General features: G+C 37.4%; 1 protein-coding gene across 8 annotated transcripts in view; it reads left to right on the top strand.

Annotated features, from left to right (window-relative positions):
- Positions 1-19459, top strand: part of BCAS3 (BCAS3 microtubule associated cell migration factor) — a 372464-nt gene that overhangs the window by 58507 nt on the left and 294498 nt on the right. For all 8 annotated transcript variants that reach the window (XM_074922814.1, XM_074922816.1, XM_074922821.1 and 5 more), the window contains exons 10-12: positions 10940-11016; positions 12780-12863; positions 19005-19175. In XM_074922814.1, coding sequence (XP_074778915.1) covers positions 10940-11016; positions 12780-12863; positions 19005-19175 — 332 coding nt within the window. The remainder of the gene's footprint in view (positions 1-10939; positions 11017-12779; positions 12864-19004; positions 19176-19459) is intronic.

The following is a 19459-nucleotide window of genomic DNA, read 5'->3' on the forward strand; positions in this document are numbered from 1 at the left end:
TACAAGAAACTCAAGATGTTCTCAAACTTTTTTCTAGTTCTGGGGTTCCAAAGCTTGGTTAAAGACACCCCTCGTTTTGTCCTGGGCATTCCAGAAAGCTGGGGGGCACAGCAGTCGGCTGGAGCTGCTGCCACCCCAGCCCTTCCCCTGTCCCCACCCCAGCTTGCCTGTGGCCGGTGATGGCATGGTACTGAGCAGAAAGACATCTGCTTTTTTTCCTAGATGAGTGGGTTTCTTGGACCTGTGCTGGTGAATAGTTGTCCTGAGGATTTTGAAGCTTAGTTGTTTCACTTAATAGCTTATGCTATCAAGCGGGTGTTACGCTCTGGTATGTTGAGGGCTGCAGTAAAGCTTTTGTCTAAGCTTTCAGATTTCGTATGTGCTGAAATCTCTTTGACCTAAAAGTATATCTTTAAAGGCTTAAGTTACTCTGTGTTTGAAATTTGATGTAAATGAGCTACCTAGTTAGCTGTGTAGATTTTTGATAGTCAGCCAACTGGCCAGCAACTGGGCTCTTTCGCTACGCTGCGCTTTTTTTTTTTTTTTTTTTAATTTAGGAAAGGGCAGTGTCAGTTTAAACTGGAAAAGTAGAACTCTGTGGAAAGGAAGCTCAGCAAAAGGTCTTCTAGGCCTCTTTGTTTCCATTATTGAAGCATCCCTGCTCAGCAGGACAGTCAGCTGGCACCCCATCTTGACCCATCCTCAGCTGGACTGTGGCAGTAAGAATGTCACTGGCTGCCCAGAGGATTCTTTTGTCATGAAGAAGGTTCTCAGCTGTGTTACCTGACCGCTTTTGGTCAGAAGCAATGGCACAAAATGTCAAAAATATTATGTGAGGATCACTAGCTCTTCAAAGACATTTTTGTTACTGTGTAAACCGCTGTGTAGAAAAAGAAATGTTTCTTTCAAGAAGATTTGGTGGGGGTGTGGAAATCACGTCTTCCATCCATATCAGTTAAGTGACCTTGGAAGCCTTAGAACCTCATTGAGATAGCTAAAGAGCAAACATAATTAAGCTGAAGCTCTCTTCCATTTTGTTGACTATTTATACATAGAAATTAAATGCAGAGTGTACAATTAAAACCAGTGTCAAGAATTCTGAAGTTTGGTGCTCCTCAGAAATGCTAATGCAGCTGTGTTGCACATGAGTAGTATTTGTCTTTCTGTTTTTGTTTTTGTGGTTGAATGTGTAGCTTAATATATTGTTGTAATAAATATACCATAAAATATTCAGGATGTAGAACATGGTCAAGTTTGTGCTGCTGTTGGAATGTTTAACTCCTGCATTTCCTGATTTTTCTTGAGCAAATTTGACATAGTACTAATCTTTCTTTTTCTGCATGTCATTAGATGGAAATAAGCTGATTTGACTTGGATGGCAGAGAGCCAGCACATTTTATTTGTGCCTTTTGTAACAAAACCTCAGTGTTCAGGTGCTGCAGTCTTGGTGTGTGAATTTAAGACAGGTGCTTAAAGAGAAGACACACTGTAGATACTGTAGAAAAATTACCAGGATATCCTATAATCCACCCTGTGTGGTATTCTTGTTTTTAAATGTCTGCTAAGGAAAGGCATAGCATCAGCCTGCAAAGAACTCACGGCAGTACCTCTCCTATGGATCTCCATTCTCTACTTGCTTTCGCTTGGAGCCAGCTCGGTTTTGTTAAGAAAGGGAAGGACAAAGCCAGACAGTAATTTCACATCCTTCACTGACCAAACTTCAAAAATTCATTTGATACTTCCAATAAGAATGTGTTCCCTTTGATAGTTGTGAATGTCAAGGTGTGGATTTTAAATAGATTTTTAAATAGTTAAGAGTTTTATTGTAGTTAAGATTTCCTTCAGAGCCTTTTTCTGAATACTGCATGTGAATGAATGATCAGAAATGAAAGGGATGTACAGGCTTTTTTTTTCCCCCTACTTTGCTCTAAACAATAGATGCAGAAATGCTGAATTTCATTGATTTCTATTACATCAGTGTTCCTTCATCCCTTCTCCAAAAATGCTTACTTAGTGGAACATTGATGATTATGAATATGGCCTGATGGATACTTTCTTCTCTGTAAAGAATATCCTTCCCACCCCCTGGGCCCTAAGTAAAGATTATCACAGATAACATCATGCATGTGGCATCATCTTTGTGTCCGATAACTAGTGCCTGCTCGGTTTCTCTGGCCCTTCCACTCCTCATATTGATATATTCTCCATCCATTATACTCTAGGGATGAAGACAGTTATTGCAGCCATTAGCTGGCACCACATTTCTATTGATGCTGTACAGCTAGAGCCTTAAGAGGTAATTTTCCAGATTTTAGTCAGAGTACTTTATTGTATATAAAGTCTCAAAAGACTTGCCTAACCGCAAGCCAAAAATTATTCAGTATATGTTAAATGCGCCCCACCTGCACCTCTCAAAATAAATAAAAAAACCTCCAAAACCAAACGGTGTTTGATACTCCAATCTGCAATTTGGATTTGGTGTTCTTGTTTTCACTGACATTCACATGCAAGAAATACTGTGGTTTCAGTTTGTCACAGATCCGATCTGGAAATCATCTAGGCTGCTTTTGTACATTTTTGTTAGTTTTGTTAGAATTCCTTTTCCCCGATCGGCACACAGGGAGCAGTTTGATCTCTTTGCTTTGAAGTAAAAACACTGGATGTCTTAGGAAAAGGTTTAATGCCTGAAGAGCTACAAACAGAACTTCTGGAAGAATGTACGTTTCCCTTCCCAGCTGTGATCAGTGAGTGGCAGTTATCCTGGATATCCCACATGGTGTAATAATGGATAGGGTTCCTCTGTGGAGGAAGACTCTGCAGTTTAGGTTGAAAGTCCTTAGGGCAGGTGGGAAGTGAGCTCCCAATTCACAGTATTTTCTTGATCAGGGAGAGAAGCCAAGTATGTTCCTGTGAATTGTATGTAAGGAGTTTTTATTTTTATATACACACATATATATATATGAACACACACCCCTTCAGGTAATTTAACTGCCTTCCCTGAGAAATATCGGTTTGACCTTGACTTTACTTTATAACATTATTTATAAGAATGTATTTTTCCTGAATGTGGGAATCGGTGTATCACTATCAGGCTAAAGCTGAAATAATTTTTACAAAGGTTTTCAGGGCGACTTGGTAGATTTATGGAAACACATGTCATCTTTGCTTACAGGGTGTTTTGCTATATTGGAGGAAAGTGTAAATACAACAGAAAAATTGCATAAAGACAGAAAGTAGCCGTTGGTACCCAAGATGTATATCTATCATATCTCCTGGGTTTGACAGTTTTAAAAATTACATGTATAACAGGAAGCGCTGTTTGTTTCTGTGCAAGTTATTTTTATCCAAATCACCCAAATCCTTAATGTTAAAGGCCAAAACAAAGCCGTCTTACATTGTTGTACAGAAACAGCAACCTCTATAGTAACATTGTTATTTATCACTGTTCCATTCTCTGAACAAGAAAAGAAAGTAAACCCGGGATTAAAACATTCAGTTTGTCCTGAAATCAGTCAAATTTGTGCTAAAAAAAAACCAGTCAAGCCTAATGAACATTAAATGTCACAGATATTTTTAGTAAAAGCTCTGGTGCTGGTCTTAGACCTATAGATTAAAATACTTAAAACTGCCCTGATAGAACTGACAGGGAAAGGAGGTCTCTGTAGTAATAGTGATAGTAGTAGTAATAATAGTAGCAACAATGATAGCAATAATAATAATTATGATAATGACAACTACAAAAAAATTAAATGTGGTCCTTCCGCAGGCTTGTGGGAGGGAATTCTGTTCTTCTGATCCAGGCTAGCACAAAATGCAACTCGTTGCAGGGCTGGGTCTGTTGTGAACATGACATTTATTATCAATATTGCCCTGCAAAGGCAGGTGAGGATGGCATATATAGCATTTGTGGCTTTACTTTTTCACTTTATTTCTAGATGGGGGTTTTTTAGTGTTTTACTAGTGATAATGCCATTGTGATTTAAAATAAAAAATAAAAAGGCTCTGGATGGCAAGCATGATTTCACAGTAGGGTGCATCCTGATGGTTTGCTCTTTTGCTCAGTTTTTATGGGTGATACTTAAACAGAAGGAAGTACAAGAACAATAGAAGAGTTTTGGAAAATATGTGACAGTGTGAGAGTAATAACATTTACATAGGGCCTTTCATCTAGAAGGAACCCAGAAGAATTTATAAACAATATTACTTTATACAGTTTATAAACAAATAAATTGGGTTTGTTTGGTGATACAAAAAAAAAAACAACCCCAAAGCCCAAGTAAAAAATATTAGATAAAACAACTTATATGATTTGTTTTCCTTGAAATAAACAATGCTTTTGCAACAACAGTATCACTCTACCCATTATTTATTATATATTCCCTTTCTGTGCTCTCTGTCATGGATCCGTTTTCTGGCCGCTTTAGATTGCAAAACTTAAGAATGTAGTTTTGTAATTTCATTACTAGAGTGCTGTGTATTTCATAAGACCTAGAAAAAAAAATTACTAATTGATTATAAGCTACATCCAGTGACTGAAAAGTAGCATAGCTTTAGTGGGTTTTGTAGGTATTTTTTAAAAAATACCCACCACCACTGCTTCACAGATTATTAATGTGATATCTGGCAAATACCTCAAATGATTGAAAGCAAATAATTTTGGTTGACAAGTTAGGTATTTTGGAATTTGCTCAGAAAATTGTGTTTAAAAACACTGTACACTTAAGACAGCATATGTCATCTTTAACGAACCTCTCCACACACTGAAACAGCAAAATCTTTATTTATCCTGTAGTCTGCTTTCTCAGTCAGGTTTCAGTTAGTTTTGCTGTAGGATGTAGGTTAGGCTTGGAGATCTCTGCCCTGACCAGCGTTCCTTGTGTTTGCTGACTGTATCCTCTCCCAATGTCATATTCATACTCAGAAGAGGTGCAATTTCTTCCATGGTTTGGGATTACAGACAGAAACCTGAGAAGATTTTTTACTAATACTCTACATACCCATATATTGTATAAACACACAGAGAAATAGCTTGAAATAAAACTGGCCAACACTAGTAACATTCCTCACAGATACAAGGTGTGGAATATGCGTTAAATTACAGTAATTACGAGGATAATCCTTAAAACTGATACCAAAAAAGGGTGAGATGTATCGGTGCAGAGGAAATCAGAATTGGGGAAAAGAAAGCAGTGGAAATGATGGAAAAAGGAAGTTTTCCTATTAAACTGGCAGGAAAAAGAAGACAGAAAAAACAACTTACTAAAATGGTTTTCATTAAAAAGTAAAAACAAAGTCAAGATAGAGGGGATGAAAGCCTGGCAAATATCACAAACAGATTTTTTTTTTTTTAAAAGTATTTATTTTCCTAGACTGTAAAAGTAAGTGTAGAGAATAAGAGTTCTTAAAATACGCTGTGAAATTTAAAAACAACTGGTAGTTTCTTAAGATAAGTGTGTTGGGATGTGTTTGAAGAAGAGCAATATTCTGGATGCTTCTGATTCGGCTTTTTTATTCCCTTTCAGCTTTATTCATTCGCATGTTCATTTGCAGCAGTTTACCCATGTCATTTTACACTCTGTTTTAGTGAGGCCTGAGAAGGAAATGTAGCTGTACTCTGAGTAAGGAGCCATGTTCCGTTGTGAGTACATCGTTATGTAAACTGAAAATAAGTTCTGACTTAGCTCAGACAAGTTCTGACTGTTAGCGTCAGATTTTTCTGGACAGAAGTTGCTTTCTAATGCGTATTTAGGTCTGAATACTTCGCCATGATAAGATCATCTTTAGCTCCTCATTAGTGGAGCCATTCAGGCTGTGGAGGATGTTTCTGAGGAAGGACCAAACTAAAAATTTACAGCCTTTAACTGTGATGGTGCTTGCTTCTGGGGGAAAATTCTTATTAAAGTACCGGTCCTCCACCTGCGTTGAGTAATTTTTTTTAAACAGGTCTTGTTGGTATGTATTATATTTGCTATATTTGCAGGGTCCCCATGACACATACATCATCCAGACTTCATCAGTGAAGAGGGCACGCGTGCACAGCACAGCCAGAGAGACTGAGAGGGCTTGTAGCGGTGTCATGGGTAACAGATGCTCCTCCTGGAGGACTGCTGGCATACCTGTAGTCTTTTAATTGTCTCTGGGATTCCTCCAAAGCTTGTGTGCTTGGCTGTGAAGTAGCAAACTGCCAAGTTTTTATGGATATGAGGAATCCCTGCAGTGTTTCAGCCCCCAACTCTCCATCCTGAACTGGGCTTTTGGGTTTATATATATTTATACTCCTATATGTATGTATATTTTTAAAGCTTTTTTTCTTATAAAAAAGTTGTGGAGCTTGATGAAGAACTGCCCCAATAGCAGCGGTTCAGGTTTTAATAGTGGGATGTTTTGTGATTTATTGGCTTAATCTCTGTTAGAGCTGACATGACTTTTAATGGCCCTGTCCCTCTTAACAGTATTTTCCCAATGCGCTGTTTGTTTAAAAGCTAAGTGGGAGGAGAGGCATGTGTGGCTTTTCTCTTCTTGGCTGCTCTCTGTATATTCACACTGCTATTACTGAAGCTAGAGGATGGGCTTTTTGAAAACCATTTAAGAAAAGGACTGGCGTTTTAGTTTTCTTTAGGAGCATAGACCAATGGAAAGAATGAGAGAAGTGGATATTTCTGTACATTTTCAAAGATGAGTAGAGGTGATTTGGTTTATTATGGGTGTACGGATATGAATCTCCAAAAGGTGGTATTGTCATTGAAGTAATTGAAAAATAATGTAAAATAAGCGTGCCTTCTCTTTGCTCACTCATTAAGCAAACAATTTTCTATCTCTTCGGAGAACTTTAACTTCTAGGATGCCTGTATGCTCAGTAAAACCACATATATAAAGTCAGCACAGCAACAAGTAACCTAAAACCATCTTTGAATCCAAATAATCACAAACAATATGCCTATTTCAGATTATAATTTTATAATTTAGGTATTAAAAAAAAAAAGGGAAGAAACTAAGGAACTGTAAGGCTAAAGAATTTACCTGTGGTACCGTTTTGATGTAGGTAACACTCGTGTATTGGAAATGGAAAAACCAAGGCACAGAAACTGAGGTACCAGGATGCTGCCTGTAAAATCCTCAGCTGGTAGCCAAGTCCCTGTTTGGAGGGAGCCTTGAGCCCATTTCTTCATCATCAGTGTTGCTTAAGCCAGCACTGGTTGGACTCCCTGGTTGTAAGGACTTAATCAAGACTTGCACTTTGTTTCAGATTTTCAAAATAGCGTTTTTCTACTTTTGCCTTTTCACAGCTTTCAAGTAGCACATTTCCTCTGTGTGTCATTATAAAGCCCACAAGGAGAGAGTAACTGTACTTAAAAACTTTTAAAATAGTTTCCAGTAGGTTTTCACCTATACTTTTGTGGGTGATGGTCCCAGTAAAGCTTATTCTAAGATCAGATGTTTTTTAGTACTTGCTTGCTTTGCTGCACTTTTGGAAGGACTTTCCCCGAGTGATCTTTTCTTGGATGACCTCTCCATTCTGTCATTAAAACTTGGAAACTTTGGTCTTCTTGACAGTTAGTTCTGCATTCTCATTATGTTCATTCCTATTGTAAACATGCTAAAGTTGCTGCTGTTATTGCTTAGAATGGATTTTTCCTCAGTTGTTTTGAAGTTTAGTAGAAATAAAAGTTAATCTTTAAGAGAGTTAGGCTGGTAACGATTGGATGGCTGAGCTTGATGGGTCACGCTGTGTCTGTCTTTTCATTTGCCTAGTAGATGATGTTCTGCTGACTCCAGCTGTTTTTTTGGAAAGCAGAAAAACAATTTGCTTTTCCTTCCCATAAAGTATAACCCTTTGTTTATCCTTGTACTGCTGCAAGTTTCCAAAATGCAGAGACTTGCAAAGAAAAGAAAGGGAGGAAATAGCTCTTTTTTCACGCTGTTATTCGTATCGGAGAGTAGAGTTTAGTACTGAGATGAATTGTTGACCTCTGTGGAGGTTATTATTAGAATTGGCTGATTTGTGTGTGGAGCGGTGTCGGATTGACCGAGTCCGGTTCATGGAGTGAACTACCTACAGTGGGTTTGGTGAACACAGTTGCAGCTTTTCTAAGTCACTTTTTAATTATTTAATTAATTTTTGATTTGAAGAAGCTTTTTGCAGTTCTTCGTTTTCTTCAGTGAACTGAAGTAATTGAGAACAGCTCCCTTTTCCAAGCAAGATGTTTCTTTTTCTCATGAGTTGTTGAATTCTTGAGTGTTGTCCTTACAGTGCATCTGTTGGCTGATACTCCTTTTGTTTTCTGCTGGAGGGATGTTGCGAGGTGCTGCAGAGTTTGGGAAATGCAAGTGACTGATTCTAAAGTCACTATAGAGATTTATATGATAAGGGCTATCATCTGACAGCTTTTAATGCTATATTTCGTACATAAAAGGGAAGAAAAATAAATCAGGTTTGGGAGACCTGAATGCCTTTACTGACCCAAATAAGAATTGCCAAAGCAGAAGTCAGCGTTAAAACCGTACTGGTCCTGATCTATAATGTCATCGGAAGAACACGTTTGTATTTACAACCTGGGGTTGTATTTACAACCTTTTTTTTGCTTGCTTTGTTCCTTAAGAGGCTCTGGCTACCCACATTTTATGCACTTCTGGAATGCAATAACAATTGTGGCATCATCTCTTCAGAATTCGTTTTCCTTCCTGAGATCAAGGCAGTGATAAGGCCTTACAAAATATTCACTGGGTTTTGCTTTCCTGGCCTGCGATGGATTTAATTGGATGAATTGCTGCTTTTCTCCTTCCATTGCTTTATGACCTTTGAAATAGCTTGCTATGATCTTTTGAATTTTGCAATACCCTCACTGCTGTGCTCTAAAAAATGAAATAGAGCTGTTTATCTTAGACAGCGTGAACAGTGCAGCAGCTGTTTCTGCACGTGCCCAACAAAATGCCATCAAATGTGTCTTTAAATGTTGTCAAACGTCTGTTTAAACTCACACCTGTGTGCTACACCCTCACACGCACCTTTTTCACCATTTTGCAAGTGTCGAAAATAATGCAATTAAATTTTTTAAGGTCTGTTATCCTCACTAAAAGTTCCAGACTACTTTGGGGCCTGTTCAAAAAGATATTTGCAAAAAGGTGGTGACGAATAGATTTTGCTTTTTCTCGCTGTGGTTGGCAGATCAGTAGCAAGAGTCTGACACAAGAGATGTTGGGGAAATAGAAGCTTAGCTAGCTGTGTCATTTTTTGTGGGTTGGTTTTTGTTTGGTTTTTTTTTTTTAATATGTTGCTTCTCACAATGCAGTGTAGGATTTTATGCAGTAAATAACAGTTGCTGGTTAGACGTGTTTCTCTGAAATGCCGTGTGCCTCATCTCAGTGCTCCGTCTGCCCGTGATACAGGATCAGCAAACCAGGGCTCCTTTAAATGAGACACACATGTCTATAAGTTTTGAAATGTTTGTTTCTTGGCCAACCAGTGAGAGAATATGAATTACTAAACTGTCTATATTAGCCTAAGAACTGATGAAAACGGAGATTAACCATTTGCTTGATAGTCCCTGCCTTCCCTCCATTCTCTCCCCTCTTATGCAATATTTCTTTTTTTATATATATACATATGTTTTAGCGTACCAGAACGGGTTTCGGTCTAGTAGATAACGTTATGCGTGTGGCTGACTGTCTTAGTTTACTGGCTTCAGTCTGAACACTCAAATCTTGTTATCAGGGCTCTAAGCAGTCAACAGTTCTGTGGCTTCATCCGTGTGACTTCAGTATGTGAACTTTCAGACTCTTACCTTGACAAAGGATCCCACGGGATCAGCCTGCTGGAACCAGGCAGCAGGGACGGTTACAGTGGCAGAGTGAGGATACTGAAGTTCAGACACATCAGTAGGATTGGAGTGCTAAATACAGGCAAGGGTTACACGTTGCTGTAGAAAGAGCAGCCGTCCACCCGAAAGGGCTTAATCTAAAATGACAAAAAAGCAAGGAGGGGAACACAGGACGTGGAAATAGGACAGTAATAGCAATTAGGATGAGAGCCATCATGCTACTTTTAATTGCAGATTGCTTAAGCTTTTCATTTATGCTTAAGCATTATCTAATTGTTTTCAAAAATCTAAAATTCTGGTTTTAAATTTTAATAGTTAATGGTGTGGTATTCCTGGTGGTTGGGGGGTGTGTGCATGTGTGTGTGATTTTTTTTTTTTTTTTCTGTTTTTTTTCTTTGTTTTTTAACTCAGACTTTATATATTAAATGGCATTTAACATGGGCCTGATTAATTATAAGCCTTGCCATGTTTTCATTCACAGCTATTTTCAGTGGCTTTCTATTATAGGTATTTTCACCTTTTAATCCTCAGGAATAGTTATTTTATGTTCATATATTTGCATGTATCTATATCTGTTTTTAACAGTAATACAAAGGTAATGAAAAGCAGGTGAACAATGGAAACTGCCACTGATTACAAATTCACTGTGTAAAGTTAAGTGTGTGCAAAAGTATTTTGAGAGGCTAATGGCTCATATTTAGAATTATTAAAACCAAAAAGGAAATCACAATACACCCTTTCATGCCACAAAAATCTAGAAGAGCTTGAAGCAAACTGAAACTATTGATCAAAAGAAAGATGTCAATCAAGTAAAATTAATTAAAATGTGAAGATACAGAACAATCCAGTCAAACTTCAATATTGCTCTCACCCCACAGTATCAAAATGGCATTAAAAAAATGCAAACATAAGGAAAACCGAGTATTTACACATCATTAACTGTTCAAAATAGCATATCTAACCGCAGTCTTATCTTTAGGAAAAAAACCCCAAGCGTTTACTGAGTGATATTAGCCATTGAAAGGTTTTTGTTTAGAGTTTTTGTTTTCTTGGCAATAAATAAAATTCTTTGTAAGAAGTCATTAAGCTATTTCTGAATGTTGCCTTTTAAAACTTTTCAGGCTGCTATCCTTGTCCAGGGCCAAACATGAATCCTATTGCTCTCGGAAGCCGTTGGCTTGCTTATGCAGAAAATAAGGTAAGGAAAGGTTTAATTTCAAAAAATACTTCTCTCTTTGTTTCTAGATTTCATTCTAGCTTTTGTATATGTAGGGGGGAAAAAAGAAAAGAAAAAGTCTCAGGAAAAAGCTCTGTAAAAAAGACGATCTGTAGAAGACCTGTATAATGATGACAGACCTAATCTTTGACCCGCACTGGTTGTGCTTTGGTCTTCATATGTCCTATCTTTACTCTGCACATCTGATTTAAGCTCATGAATTTGGGGACATAAATAAGTAAGTAGCATAGGCAGAGAAGACAGCTATCAACATGTGTTTTCAGCGAGGTTGCTCAATAATTAACCCATTTTGCATTTAAGAAATTTAAAGCACTTAATTATAGACACCTCTGAAAGGCTGGCAAGTGAGGATTCCTAAATTCTGTTGGGGGAAACTGAGTCAGGATAGAGGCAGTGAGTTTGTATGAAACTGCACTTTGTAAATTAGGAGGTAGCATTAAAATGACCGCTTTTTAATATTGCTGAAATTGTTAGGTTCCATGGGAAAAAAAATAAAAAATTGTTGAATTAATTTTTCTTCTTTCCAGAGGCAAAAGAAGAAAACAGATGCCAAGCAAAACAATTATCACTGTTCTTACCCAGCCCTAGGCCAGAGAAGTGGTTGTGTATTTAAAGCCTGAAATGTTTGAAAACTTTAAATTCAGCTTCTAATGCCTTATTTTTATTTCAAAGCAGATGTTTTTTCTCCCTTCCACCTATGACTGGAATAGCTGTTTCTAGAGCTGAACCAGAAATTATCAGAGAGGCAGACTTTAGCAATGTTATTTGTTACACCTTTTCAAGCACAACTGATTTCTTTCCAAATTCAGGCCTGCCTTTCCTCTAATGCCACGCCTATGTGGTTTTGTAAAACTTAACCCGTCAGCTTGGAGTTTAAAAAGTACTGCTGCCAAAAATATCAGCCGCTGATCAGCAGAAGAATTATGTCACAAAAGAAATTTAATTGGCTTGTGTGTTCCCAGGTATATTTACTGTGGGCTTTCCCTTTCTCCCTAGTTTAACTATTTAGATACTAAAATATAAGCAGGAATGGAAAGCCTGTAGAAACAAATACACCTTACAGTGATTTTTTACTTTTCTTTTAGCTAAACCAGTTAAACAGGCAGCATGTTCTGTGTACAAGCAACAAACTTCTATAGTTTTTTGCCATTTTATTTAGTCAGAAGCACAGATTCTATTGTTAGGGTTCAAAGGCAAAAACTGCTTTTGTAAGTTGCTGGCAGGTAGAAGAGTCTTGTTTTGATTTATTAATTTTGAAGGGAGGCAATATAGAGTAAAACCCCATGTACATTCCTTTAATCTATTAAATGTAAAGTTTAGAGTAGCTCTTTTCCTTTGTCATTTCTTTGCTTGCTAGTCATAAAAAGCCACACTCAGATTCTTAGAATGTCTGATATTTAATGTTACATATACATGGCTAAAGCTTTTGATTATATTTATTTAAATTTATTTGTGGTATTGCTGCCAGACCAAAAATCCCACCATTTCAAAGTTTATGAATTCTTAGTGACTACTCATCTTGTAATTGAAAACTGGAGTTGAGTACGCGACAGTCTGGGTGGCACCCAGAAGATTATAAAAAGGGGTTAAGTGTCTCAGCAGGGCTTTTTGCTATTTGTAGGAAAAAACACACCACTGTACATGATAAATAAGCGCTATGGTAATGGTTTATGGGTTTGTGTAGTTTAATAGTAGTTACTTGGTTGCTGTCTTTCTTCTTGTAGCTGATCCGATGCCATCAATCCCGTGGTGGAGCCTGTGGAGACAACATTCAGTCTTACACTGCCACAGTCATTAGTGCTGCCAAAGTGAGTACATCATCTGCTGCTGGGAGAGGTTATCATGTAAGATAATTATTAGGTTTCCCTGCTGAATTGTACTGTGTGTCATCGCCCCCCCCCCTGCCCTCCCCATTCACAAAAGAGGAAAACCCAGTGAGAAATGTGCTAGTGCCCTGCGTACAGTCCTAATCCTGCAAATCTGAGTGGCCTTTGTTTTTCACACAGTAATTCTGTCCCTCTGAACTGATTTTCTTAAAAAAATATTTATTACAAACAGCTGTTCATATTAGTGACCCCTGTTACAGGAAACACATAGTAAAATGGATTTGTATAATGGCTATTCATAATATTACAAGTTTACGTGATTAGAAATCAACTCTGTGAATTATTACTCTTTTAGCATCGTGAAAACTGACTTTACAAGTGCTTGGTTCTTCTTGGGCTCAATCACATTAGCATTATGTGTTTTAATCTCTCTGAAGGATGACAGCGCAGTTAATTACCTGGCAGCTTTCTTTGAAGGCTGGAGTTTATTAATGACTGTTTACATACAGGTTCCATTGCCCGCTTTTCTCAGTTCAGATGACATTATACTATCCCTCTGTTTTCAAAGAAATGTCTGCGTTTTCATAGTATCAAAAGAAGACCATGGCTTGGAAAAATCTTAAATGAGCCAAAGTGTATGCAGAACTGTTGTTTTACTATTCCCCCACCCCACTCCTTTCCTTGAGGACTTGCTTGAATATTTTGCCAAGTAATTTCTTTTTCTCACACACACACACAGAGTGAGCCTTGGCATTGTCTGGCAGACTTCGTGCTGATTACAAGGTTTCACTGTAACCACTAGCCTTTTCATTTTTGATATGCACAACAAAACAAATCTAATAATAGGAATTAAATGACAGCACAGAACAGAAATCTCAGCGTCACTGAAGAAAACAACGGTTACAAGAACCCACAGACAGACACAGGGCATGCCATCTCTTGTAAAAACAAAACAAAAAACACATATTCCATCAGCATAGCTTTGGATACAATCTCACTGTGGCTGGAGGAGGAGAAAAATCACAGTTTTTTACGTTGAGGAGAACTTGAATTGCTGTTCTTCTGAGGACATCTGAAATTTGCTGTCTGTCTGCATGCTTTCACCACCAGCAAAAGTAGTAAATAGGGGAGAAAATCTCCCCATACTCCTTCAATCTCAACATTATTAATGTGCTTTTTTTATAGCACAGATAGTTTCAAAAACTCCACTGGCTTAGCATGATCCGCCACAGTTTTGATCTGGGGTAAAATTTTAGAACTGGGTCACTGTACTGCCAAAGCCAAGCCTACTCATGAGTGAGGAACAGCAGGCCAAAGCTTTCTTAACCCATGTAATGATCGTCACAGCATTCCAGTAGGCATTGAAGACTAAGCACTATTCTGTTTCATTATTTTCAGCAAACTAAAAAAAAAAAAAAAAAAAAATCTCAAAAAGGAGGACCTTTTATAGCCCTTACCCCCAGAGACATGGTTTTAAAGCCAGTAAGGACCAAAGTGATGACCTTAGCTGCTGAGTACTACTAGCCAAGGATAAGAATCCAGAAATTCCCGCCTTAAACTGAATGTGTGCAACCACTGAAGTAGTGATTTTGCACAATGTGAATAGCTACTGAAGATAAAATGTGTTTATAATTAGAGAAAAGGAAAAAAAAGATTGTTAGCCTCTGTACAGAGATAAAGTAATAATGAAAGTTAGGGAAAGGGATAATCATAAGGGCACAATCTCGATATTACTTTGTATTTCACATAGAACATTGCTTTTGCCCTCGACTGGCTGTTAGTATTAATCTTGCCTGTTACAGTAACATCTAATATATTTTTAAATATTTGCATGATTTGGCTCTTGAGTATATTTCTGCCTTACTGTATTAATTTGTTATTTATGTCTGAGTGCGCAACACTAAATCTGATTTATCACCGATTTCATCGATTCTTGGCTTACTGTCTAGCAAGTTTTCATCTGTGATAACTGAAATGCTGACTTTCTTGTTGGACAGTGCTGCTTTTTGGTTCAGAAGTGGTTTCTTAAAAGTTCCTGTTTTGTCAGATTGTCTTGGGTTACAGCCTTTTCTCTGTTTGGAACCCAATTTCTCACTGAAGGAAATGAAAGAACCTTCATATAAAGGAGAAAGATAAAGCTGAGAGCGAAGAGTCATTTCAGCAGGGTCGCTTTTGAGAATTACCTCAGACCCTCTGCAGAAGGTCTCAGTGGTGGTACAGAATATTTACTTTAACGGTATTTCCTTTGGTGAGAAATGTTTTTGAATGTCCTGGTAGTGAACGGTGGGTTTGTCCTCAGTGTGATATACTGCTGTGTACTATATGTGATGCAGCAAATAAATTTCCTCCTTAATCAAATAACTTAGGAGTCAGAAGCTCCCCTGTTAGCCGAGAATACCAAAGTCAAAATTGTGGTCATGTTGGAGTGTGGCGGTTACTGGTGCCAAAAGTCGTGTTATTTTGGTAACAGTATGAAGAATTCCTTTATGTCATCTTCCCATTTGATTTTATAATTTCTAGAAGGATTTTATTTTGAACACTGAACTTTTTCCTGTTTGTCCGTAGATCTTGCAGGAGCATTGCTTTCTGTTGTTGCTGGATAAACACATGCATTTTTTCCAGCTCAATCTCTTATTTTGATTTCCCCACGTTTGTTTGGCTTTCTGTCTGTTTACGTTCTAAAAAGCTCTGATAGTTTTTGTAATCTGACCAAGCAGAAAATTTCAGGAAATATAAAATGTGTCAAGATTCCAATTTACGTTAATGTTTAGCAAAGATAAAAACTGATGCATCTGGGAAAATGCAAATATTTTTCCTTATGGGATAAAGATTCTTTTCACTGCAGTCGAACACACGCAGTAGAATGGATGTAGAATATCTTTCAGAATAAACCCCATTATTACTTAACAGTATCAGTGATGGGAGAATATTCAGGTACTGGGTTTGAGATGAGCATCCCAATGTGAAATTGCTTGTTACAATTATCCATATTTATTAATTTTGGATGTGGCAAGGAAGGGGACATGGGAAAAGACAATCTTAGGCCCCCATGCTCGGTTCTTTTCCCGTCTTGTTGAAGAGGTTTGGTCCCCCCATGCCCCTGAGCGAGTCCCATTTCAGCTCCTTCTGCTCAAGTGATGCTCACGCAGGCCTTCCCCATCCTGATGTATCCCCAACGGTCAGACTTGCCTTGCTGTTTCAGATGAATTTCCTTATCGGTTTCTTCCCTGTCGTCTTGTCAGATCATGCGGCAAGAGCAGGAAAGGGAAACATCTTTGTGAAGCATGAGCATTTCAACAAACACTTAGTTGGAACTTGGATCTATAATTGATTGTATGTTCATTTTGCTCAAACTAACCATGAGGCTTTCTTATTGTTGATTACCAAGGCCTATCTTTTTGATCTCTCTTTCTGCTTTCTATAGATTTTTCATTTGTAAACAAATAAATCATGTGAAATATATTTATTATGAGAAACAGGAACAATATACTGTTTTGTCACTAAAAGAATGCAAGACCTTTGTTGGAACAAAACAGTCTAACAGGCACTGAAAGATGCATTTTAATTTTCTCATCTAATTAAAGTTGTACTTATTTTTCAATTAAATGAGGTATGAGTGCATACATTTATTTTAATTAAATATATGTCTGTCTTATTTTTGAATGAATGTGAACTGTCTTCTTTTTAAGTAGATAGGGTACACGTGAGCGTACAAATAGTGTGTGTGTTTGCACAGTGTGCATCACTCCTTACAAAAGGAACTAGATCAAGGATTTTAATTTATAAAAAAATTTCACTGAGTGTGCACTGGCAGGTTCCCATCAATGACAAAGGAACTGGGACAGTGCAAACTTTAACCTATTTCATTTAAAATGTATTTGGCCTGTCAAATGTCTAGCATCAAATTATAAACCAAGTTCTTCTCACCTCATAACTTCTTTAGTTGATTCTTTCTCCATATCTTTTAATCCTATAGTGGTAAAGTGATTTAGCACAGACTGCATCTGTTTTCTCTTGTTACCTGATAACTTCTTAATGAGTACTAACAGCTTATGTGAGAGCAAGGTCATTAGCTCTAATGGATGGAGGGGACAGATGATATGGCATGGGAAAGGTTAAAGATTACCAGAGAAGTTTTTTGCAAATATACACATAGCACAAAGAAGTAAGTGCCGTAATGGTTTTGCACTGATATTTCTGGGCTAATGGTCTTGGCCATGTCTTTGTACACCTATTACTTCTCCGTAGTCTTGCAGTCACGGTCTACTCTAACATGTCATGGGGATTCATTTTGCTAGATAAGCATGCTATTTTTTTTTCCTAGAGAGCTATAAATTTATACTTGGCACTTTGTCACCCAATTTCTCTAGCGATAACATTAAAGATATTTTCTAAAATAGGTGAATTACAATTTTTGGTCTTTTAACTTGCATAGGTATTTTACCATATACTATTTCTCTACTCATTTCTCTTTCCTGCTGTATAAAATGCACGAGTAGTTTATATGATTTTAACTATTGGCCCGAAAACTGCCTTGTCAGTTTTTGTAAGGAAAGTGTCTGTTGAAATGCACTCTTGTGATGGCGTTGGGCCTGTTTTAGGTCTATTCCTTGGATGTCATTGTCTGCTTTATGTTACGTTTTTCAGTCTTCTGAATTTGTCCACTGTTAAAATTTGTTTTATTCTCAGTTGTTGTATCTGAGTATAAAAAGAAATAATAAGAAACAAATGGCAGGATATTACTAAAGACTTTAAACCCCAAAGACATTCCTATGATAAAGGCATGGCTCGATTTTAAGTGGTAGTATCTCCATTAGCATTAATGGGGTAAGTACATCAGCTGAGGCATCTCAGAGGTTAATCAGGCTTCCTGGCTGGATATTGCCATCAATACAGTGTGGCGCCTAATTCTGTTGGCCCTTCAGAGGTTTTCCTGACAACACACTAACAGACTTTGTGTAAGTCATTTCCTATGAATTATTAAAACAAACGTTTGGCTGCTAATTGATGAACACTAATGTGTTTTCTAATCACTGCAGTTTGAGATTTTAGCACTAAACAAAGCAGTTGCAATTGATTTGTGGCTGCTTCTTGGTTTCAGCCTGTGATCTGTGCATTTTTTTTTTTTTCCTTTTCAATTTAGCAGGCAGCTTAGCTTGTCTTTTTAGTTAAGAATTGGCTTGTTATAGTGTCATTTCATTCTCATCTCTTTTGCTATTTCTTATTTATATTGCATAATAAATCTGCTCAATTCTTTGTAGGCAAATAAGGGCACAGTCCTTGATTCAAGGAGAAAGATGATACTTGAAGTTGTATTTCTTTAAATCTATATCTCTCCTACTGTGTATACTCTCCCTCTTTCCCCAAATAAAATAAAACAACGTAAAAACAGTCTTCAGCATCTTTAGATGATAAAAGCTGGTACAATGAATCCGCTTTCAAACCCACGTCTGGAATACATGCAGACTCTGGAAAGTCACGTTATTTGTGATGGGATACGCGTGTTCTTTGTACAGAGCTGTCCTTTCTAGTACCTTGAGGATGGTGGTTTTAATTTTGCTGGGTTTGAATCTCGTGGTCAGCTTTAATGCTGCAAAAGGCATAATTGCTGAGAAACAAATGAATGTGTTTGTCGTATCTATCAAAGGCCAAACTTGTCTCTTGCACTTGTGCAGAAGACACAACTATTGCAGCATTAACCATTAGGGGCTCTAAGTATTTCTCTCTGTAATGCTGCTCTCCACACGCACCCATCTTGGCTTCATCGTTTGATTTTTCTAACTATCCACGCTCTGTGCCTCGTGGAATAAATAAAGAACAAAGTTAAAGGACAAAACTGTAACATTTAGACAATGTTAAAATATTTAGTTTTTCAGGAACGTTTTGGAAGCATTTGATTCCAAAATAAAGGTGAATATTTCAAATCGGTAGGTTGCTAAATTTTTTCAAGATACTTCTGTTACAGGCAGCCTTTTGCAGCTTGTGTATCACTTATAAAAACATATTTTTTTGTGTGTTTCTGGTAGGCACAATCTAGCTATATTAATTGTGTTGAGAAAAAATTCAAGGTAGATCCACAAAACAGCCTTAGACATAATTTATTGGTTCTCTTTCATTTTATAGACGATAAAGACTGGACTTACAATGGTTGGGAAAGTAGTTACGCAGCTGACAGGAACTCTGCCTTCAGGAGCAACTGAAGAAGAAATTTTAGCTCATAGCAACATTCGTCGAAGTCCTCTGGTGCCTGGAATCATCACTATCATTGATACAGACACGGTTGCAGAAGGACAGGTAATACAGTTTGCACAGAAACAGAATATCCATTAATTTTCATGAAAATCTCAGGAAAATATATTTTATGTTTTTGCAAAGGAAAAAATAGATGAGGTTTTTGCTAGGTCAAAAACTTTTACAGACACACAGAGCTGTGATAAAGTCCTATTTGAAATTAAACCAAAATATATATTGCCCTTAGAATGTATTTATGTGACGCTTTGACAACGTCAAGTGTGAAGTGTCACATTCTGTCTCTCTAACACTTGTTCATAATTGACATTGATTTATGCTGATCAGTT

This window comes from Athene noctua, chromosome 19, assembly GCF_965140245.1.
Source record: "Athene noctua chromosome 19, bAthNoc1.hap1.1, whole genome shotgun sequence".
In the NCBI taxonomy this organism is placed as follows: Eukaryota; Metazoa; Chordata; class Aves; order Strigiformes; family Strigidae; genus Athene; species Athene noctua.